This window comes from Poecilia reticulata, linkage group LG21 (assembly GCF_000633615.1).
Source record: "Poecilia reticulata strain Guanapo linkage group LG21, Guppy_female_1.0+MT, whole genome shotgun sequence".
In the NCBI taxonomy this organism is placed as follows: Eukaryota; Metazoa; Chordata; class Actinopteri; order Cyprinodontiformes; family Poeciliidae; genus Poecilia; species Poecilia reticulata.
The window spans coordinates 10,627,726-10,635,006 of record NC_024351.1 but is presented as its reverse complement, the minus strand read 5'-3'; the positions used below and the strand labels follow the sequence as shown (position 1 = coordinate 10,635,006).

Here is a 7,281-nt window from a genome sequence, read left to right as displayed (position 1 = left end):
ATTATTGTTGTTATTGTTAATCTTGTTTTCTATATATCATTTTTAACACTTTGAGAACTTTTTGTTTTTGTGTTATGCTGCTGTTACATCTGAAATTCCCTTTTGTCATAGAAAAGGCTGTTTTTATTTTTTCTATTCTTATTCCAGCCATTTTAGAAAAAAGCTTTGATCATCTTTTAGTAGCAACAAGCTCTAACTTTGACGGTCAGTTTCATGTAATATCACACCAGAAGTAATCTGAGCTGAACAAATTCATCCTTTAGAATTTACTGCATTGAGTCCTGAAATGTTTGCCGGGTTCCATCGAGACGCAGCTCTTTTTCTTTTGGCTTCCTGTTTCCGGTCCGAGGAGACGGTGATGTCGCGAGATAACAGCATAGACTAAATTAACTGTCTTCAGTCTGGGCATGCTGATGTAACTGATCTGTCTGTGTCTTCCTGCCTGTGGAAATGCCTTTTTAGAGCGACCACCAACTTATTATCCTTCTTTTTGTTTGCTTCCATCTATTTATTTTTTTTCGCTTCTATCTTTCTTAAAATTATTTTAATATAACTAGTCCGCTTAGTATCTAGATCCCCTTGCTTACAGTAGGGCTCCATCTTTACATTTAACCTGGCTTAAACTTAAAAACCTCAAAAATAACCCACTATTTGCTGCAGGAATTAAATAGGTAACACTTATGAAAAACAAAGTATTGAATAAACGTGTCATTGTTTTTTGCAGTTTTAAACAAGAACAGCAACAGAAAAAAAACAGTTTGGGTCGCCTAGCTGACGCCAGTCTCATAAACATTTTCTGGCTCTGGGACTAACTGTTGAGGCTTGCTGCTGCACATGATAAGCTCCACAGGATGGCAAGACCGGCCTTATCAAGACCCACCAAACCAGAGGACCTTTGCTATCGCCGGACCCGCTGGCAGACGAAAAAACTCATCCCCCTTATCTCCACTCTGCTCCAACTCTGCCACTCGGTCCACTCTCAGCAGGTGCTGTTCTCATTAAGGCAGAAACAGGAACTTTGCATAATGTTTGACTGTAGTAGGTGAAGAGAGACTTTTTTTGGCAAGCATGGCGGTGCTGCAAAAACTCAGGGCAAGTGTTTATTTTAAATGAGAGACGTCTGTTATCGCATGGAGAGCGGGTTAATTTCAATACAATGGCGGTGAGTTTTACCATGTGGTGATAGGAAATGTAATGTTGAAGTTTGGATGGATTATTTCATGAATGAGAATGAAAACAATTAAAATGCGGAGAGGGAACTTGAGATTTGCTTGTTGCTGAAAGAGACAAAAGAGTGGCATTGTTTCCAATGATTTTGTCAGTAAAATAATTCCCTCATTAATTAAATGTACTTGAATTAGAAGTTTTATTTTCCTCCATTTTTGAAGAGGATACTTAATTTACACATTTTGAGGTAACAAGTGGTCTCAATAACAGACTGTATCCAGCTTTGTTTTTCTTTCCTCCCCACCTCTGTGAAATAACCCGGTCATATCTGCTGTCCTTCCTCTCTGTGAGTTTGCACCTCACAAATTGTCAAAGGATACCTGCCCCTGCAGGCTGTGTTTGTTCAAATGGTTACTGTGCCAAAGCACATTTCCCCTTTGACCTTTGCTAATTACTGAGCAGCTCCAACAGACAGGAGTTACGAACCAGACCCTTCTACTTCCGTCTGTAGCACAAATAGGTCTCACCTTTTATGCTGGGTTAATAACCAGCAGAATAACAACGCAGATTTATGCAGCGAGTGTCTTTATTGAAACTGGCGGGTGAGTCAGAGTGCGTGTGACTTTAAAATAATCTGAGTGGTGCATCTGCAGGAGGTGGGACTCCAGGAGGCCACATCGCTGTGGCTGCAGCCCCACTGCTGCTGAGGCTTTGGACAGCTGCTTTGTTGGTCATTACAGTTTGGCTGCAACCCTCCCCGCCCCCGAAAAAACAGCAAAAAATTAAACAATAAATTCTGCATTTTATAAAAATATTTCTTGTTATTATGGTTAAAAAAACATCTATGGCACAAATAGTTTGCTACATATATACCTCCATCAACATCCTCAGCATGTATTTTTGTACTTACTGCAGAGTTTGCTGTCACAGGCGCTGGGACAGTCACCGCAGGATGTTCCTGACTTGTAGGGATTAGTCAAATTGTAGTTTCCTGTGAAAAGCAGGCAAAAATAATTAAGATATAAATACTAAGAAAAATAAATGCTTAGATACAAACCTTACATTAATATATAAGATTGAAAAATTGATACTAGTTTCTACCTAGAAGGGAAAGCATGTTTTAATTACTATTTAATGACTGGAAAATGATTTGCGGAACGAAACGATTTCTGTAGTTCTTCCTCAGTTAATTTGATCCTGCATCCACTTGCTCATTCATTATTGTACTATTGATTTTTGTATTAGGATGCTCTTCTCAGTAACCCATCCTGTCTGTGATGTATTAATCCTTTCTAGCAGAGCGAAAATTTATGACAATTTTAGCTTTTGCTCTGAGATGAAACAGCATGCAATTTTGAAAAGGAGTTATTTGCATTGTAAAGTGCTTATGGTGGGCAGTAGTGGCAAACGTAGAAGTATTTGTATGTGGAGTTGGGGCAGTAGGCCATAGCTCAGCCAATATTTTTAGAGGTGGCCCAAATAACCTGTGCACAAAAAAAAGAGACGCTGTTCAGCACTGTGTTTTCAAAGTAAAGTGGCTCATTTGTGTGCAAACTAATCAGAATAGAAAACTATAAAGACAACTGTACCTGTGAATAGTGTCCCACCGCTCCTCCGTTGATGGATCTGACTCCGTAGCGGAAGTCGGCCACCTCATTGTACCAGGCCTGGATGGCGTTGGACCAGACATTCTTGAAGCTGGCCATGTAGAGATTCTCCCCACAGCCGCTGGCTGCAGCCAAACACAGCATCAACATCATTTTTGCTCAATCCGTGAACCGCATTTTCTAATTTCATGTTTCTATGCTAAATTATTATTGCCCAAAACGTTTGTTTTGAAGAGATGTGGCTGTTATATCACAAGAGCAAATGAGTAAATATTTATGAAAGGAATAAAAAAAAAGATGTCAAGATTTCTAAAACTGTAGTTATCCACTAGGACTTACCATCATCCTTTTTTTTTTAATGTTGATAAATGTTCTGATTAAAGAGTGCATGTTTAGACAAATGCACTATGTTTATTTTTGTAATAAAGGTCCTTAACTGAATTAATCAAAGTTCTGATCAAACTGGAGTACAAGCATATGCTTCATAGCTAATTTCTGTAAATACTGAAAATGCAAACTTAAGTTCTGTCTGAGTTACTATCATATATCCATCCATCCATCTATCTATCCATCCCTCCATCCATCCATCCATCCATCCATCCATTTTCTTTACACCCTTATCCCTTAGTGGGGTCGGGAGGGTTGCTGGTGCCTATCTCCAGCTAACGTTCCGGGCGAGAGGCGGGGTCACCCTGGACAGGTCGCCAGTTTGTCGAATATATTAGAATATATTTTTCTTAAATTCAAAAGATTAAAGTTAAGGTTCGTGAGTTCAATCAGGATTGCTCTGCTACTGTTGTCCTACTCTAGATAAATACTACTCTCCGTCTCTCTGTCATTAAAGCACACTCGTTGCCATGGCAACCTCCTGCGCTCCACAAGCCGACCCGAGATTACGTTAAAAATATAACATTCAGTCCGTTACAATATTAGGTTTGCAGGCTTTATATTTATTTTGCGATCATTAATAAACCTCTCGTGAACACAGAGGTGGTTGATTAGTTAATTTTAAACTCCTGCTCTGCTAGTTATTTTGGTAATGGAACCGAAACGCACAGAATTGCGCAACACATTGTTGAAACAATAATTACTGAGATTGTTATTGTTGTTGGGTCATTAATTTGAACATGTTTTGTTGATTTTTTGTTGTTGTTGTTCTTTCATAAAGTTACGAACGTTTTGATAAGGAGTCAGAGGAGGACGTGCTGCTCTCAGCCTCCTGGCGCCGTTCAGTTTGTCACCTCATGCCGAGATCGACTCTAAACCTTCTGGGATCGATGTATTGCAGCCCTGCTCTAGAAAAGCACAAACAGTTCAGAAACAATATGAAATGAGAAAAAAGGTATTCATTAACTGATTAAGTCGTGTTTTGATTGTTCTTGAAAAACTAATCAGTGAAGGCTGATTAGTGGGTGCAGTGCACTCACGGCTGCACAGTGAACCCATTCATGTTTTACAGCAGACAGCCGCTCCTCTCTCTTGTAGGTACTGCGTACCCCCGCTAAATCTTTTAGGGGGTACGCAGTACCCTATCGTACCCCCTTACTTTCACCCCTGCTAATACTGTATTAAAAGGATTTAGTAGTTTAAAAAGATTCTGTAGAAATTGCCATTTTTAAAAATCTGATTAATCGATTAGTAGGCTACTGAAAGTTAAACCTGGCCAAAAAAAAAAAAAAAATTGGCCAAATTACACAATTTTGTTCACTCAAAATTAAGTGATATTGAATTTTGCTCCATGCATTCAATAAAGCGCTGCTCTGTAATTCACTGATGCAGAGTTCAATGCTACAAAGCATGTGTGCTTTGTGTTGATCTGCTCCCCTCCTGTGATAAACACTTGTAGGTGCAACCTGCAGTGCGCGTGCGCAGACATTCACAGACCCCATCGCAGGTTGGAGGGTGAGCGTCATCATCCTCCATCCAAACACACGCGCACGCACGCAGAGGGAGGGATACCTTCGGTTTGTTTAATTTATTTCTGCCCTCTTTCTCTCCCCCCCCTGGCTGCTGCTGCCGCTGCTGTTGTAGCCGCAGCGTCAGACATCAGCACGGAGGGAGCAGAAGCCATAAGATGAAGAAACGCTATGTGGACGCGAACAGGCTCCGGAAGATGAGAAGACTGAAAATCACGGAGAAGCTGTCTGAGAGGTAGCCGAGCCGAGCCGAGCCTAGCAGAGCTGCTGCTGCTGCTGCCGCTGCTGCTTTTGTTGTGGCGCCACGTCTCCGTCTTTGTGTGCATTTCAGCCGTCGTCATCCCGCCTGCTCACCTGGTCTGCTTCGCATCTTCTTTCTCCTGTCCGTGTGTCGCATCTTTTCCTCTCAATGAGCCAGTCTGCTGCTGCTGCTGCTGCTGGATTAACTGGAGCCTCTGCGGCTGAATTAAAAACAGGCGCTGGGGAAATACTGTTAACTCCTGTTAACATTGTTGACAGAAAGGCAGAAAGCGGCAGCTGTGTGAGAGTTCATGTCGGCCTGCTTTCCCTCCAGGCTCCTGACATTTATCACATTACCTCATTTATCCATATTTTTATGAATGTGATGTCAATATCTTTAGCTTAATCCTGATAAAGGATTAAGCTGTATTAGGCTAAAATTTGACAATTGAAACGCCTTTATAAGGATTCCAGAAAAAAAAATTAAGAAATGTTTTTTTCCCCTTGACATCATTTTGAGTTTAGTAATAAATCTTCAAACATGGAGTTGTTTTAAAGTAGTTTCCTTTAGCTTTTTTTCCCTCCTATTGTGTGACATAGTATGGAAGTGGGTAGAAAACATTTTTTTTAATTGAAATTGAAATTTTATTCATTAAGATAATATACAAAGTAATAGCAGGAAAATAAAAATATTTTTAGGTTTACATAAAAATATAATAAAACATGTATAGCATAAAGATATAATGTATTATTTTCAAACATACAAGTGCAAATTTGAGAGACTTTCGCACACTCAAGGGAAAAAGCAAAACTAAGAAAAGGTGAAAAAAGGAAGTAGATAGTTGGTGCAGTTATTGCATTAAGATGATAATGTTTATATTGTTTAAATATATGTAAATGTCATGCTGTTTGAGCTTTGTACAAACGGGAGGCTGTATGTTACTGTTCAATAGTTAATGCATAATTTACATAAAAGGTTTTGACTGTTGATGCATGCCCTTCAGAGAAAACTGCAATTTTAAAAGCACTTACTTCATTAAATATGTTAAGGATTTAAAAATATAAGCTAATTCCCTGAACATCTGTCTGTTTTTTTAGAGCTGCTGTTGATTGACTAAAAGCACTTTGAGTTGCCTTGTTGTTGAAAATGTGTTATATAAATAAAATTACCTTACCTTAAAAATGGTGCCAATTCTTATTTTTGATACATTTATCTTTTAGGCAAACAATGAAAATTTGATTTTTAAGTATTTGCCGAACAATAACAAGAGCTCATTCCACAATATAAAAATATGAATACATGTCATGCATCTGTGGGCATAAAAAAAAAAAAAAAAAATCTGAGCAACATTTATATAAGCAATCTAAATTAACAAATAAATTGTTATAGTTATTTTTGTGAAAGAGCTGCATGTTTCTGATACTTGTAAGCCACTTCAGAAAGAGACGTATGTGGAGCAGCAGAAGGATGCTGTGGTGCTCCCTCTCTCTCTCCTCCAGATGAAATACTGCCATGGCAACCAAACAAAGAAGGGGTGATGTGATGGCAGTCTGGATGAGCAGAACAAAGGACGGAAAGCACCGCTTGTGTTTGGCTGCCTAATAAAAATGATCATGGGGGGACAGTGGTTGTTCTTTGTTGCGTCTACTTAAAGAAATCGACTGTATTGTTAAGATGCAGCTGCTTAGTTGTAGTTTCTGGTCTGTTTTTCATTTCCAGTCTCGTGTTTGTTTGTATGTAACGCTCTGACGTAAGCATGTGGCTCCTTAAACAGAGAGAAGAGCGGTCATTTGTTCATTTCAAAATTTTTTTTTAGTATGTATGTAGTTGAATGTTAGAACGTTTTTAATGGATTTCACATGTCTTTGCAGTGCGTACACCTTCCTGAAATTCATGGTGATGTGGACGCTGGTGCTGCTGGCAGACTTCATCCTTGAATTCAGATTGGAGTATTTGTGGCCATGCTGGCTGTTCTTTGGGAGTGTGTACACCACTTTCCACTGCCACGGGCTGGTGAGGACCCCCGCTGTGTGCTCTCATGTTCTGTACTGTGGCCCCAATAATGAATGCAGCTATAGCAAGACACCATGGCTATTCTTCTGTATTAAAAAAACAAAGCAAACATTTTTTTTCTGCAGCAAACTAAACTCACCTTGTTTGTTTTCAGGTTATTTGTGTTGTTTTTGTTTGTGCCGCCTTCACACTGGACATCTTTTGTTTAATTTTTGTTCCTTTGCACTGGCTGTTTTTTGTGGCGAGCACCTACGTTTTATTCAACTATATATGGCACACAGGTGAGTCTGTGCTATCTCTCTGCCCGCTGAAGTCACACACACACACACACACACAC

General features: G+C 39.5%; 2 protein-coding genes across 4 annotated transcripts in view; one reads left to right on the top strand and one right to left on the bottom strand.

Annotated features, from left to right (window-relative positions):
• Positions 1–607: 607 nt before the first annotated feature.
• LOC103457426 (macoilin-1) overlaps positions 608–7,281 on the top strand; it is an 18,988-nt gene continuing 12,314 nt past the window's right edge. The window contains exons 1-4 of one of the 3 annotated variants that reach the window (XR_532437.2): positions 608–1,162; positions 4,806–4,925; positions 6,803–6,944; positions 7,099–7,225. Coding sequence is in view for 2 of the 3 variants with exons in the window: in XM_008397533.2 (XP_008395755.1) it covers positions 1,110–1,162; positions 4,806–4,925; positions 6,803–6,944; positions 7,099–7,225 (442 nt within the window). In the remaining variant the exon portion in view is untranslated. Of the gene's footprint in view, positions 1,163–4,650; positions 4,926–6,802; positions 6,945–7,098; positions 7,226–7,281 lie in introns of those variants that run through there. The other 2 variants (XM_008397533.2, XM_017302211.1) reach the window with 2 other exon arrangements.
• Positions 1,198–6,076, bottom strand: LOC103457425 (cysteine-rich venom protein TEL1-like). Its single transcript, XM_017302212.1, is given in 4 exon segments — positions 1,198–2,160; positions 2,557–2,651; positions 2,757–2,899; positions 5,045–6,076. Coding segments are annotated over 4 exon segments (387 nt in total). The 5' UTR covers positions 5,088–6,076; the 3' UTR covers positions 1,198–2,054.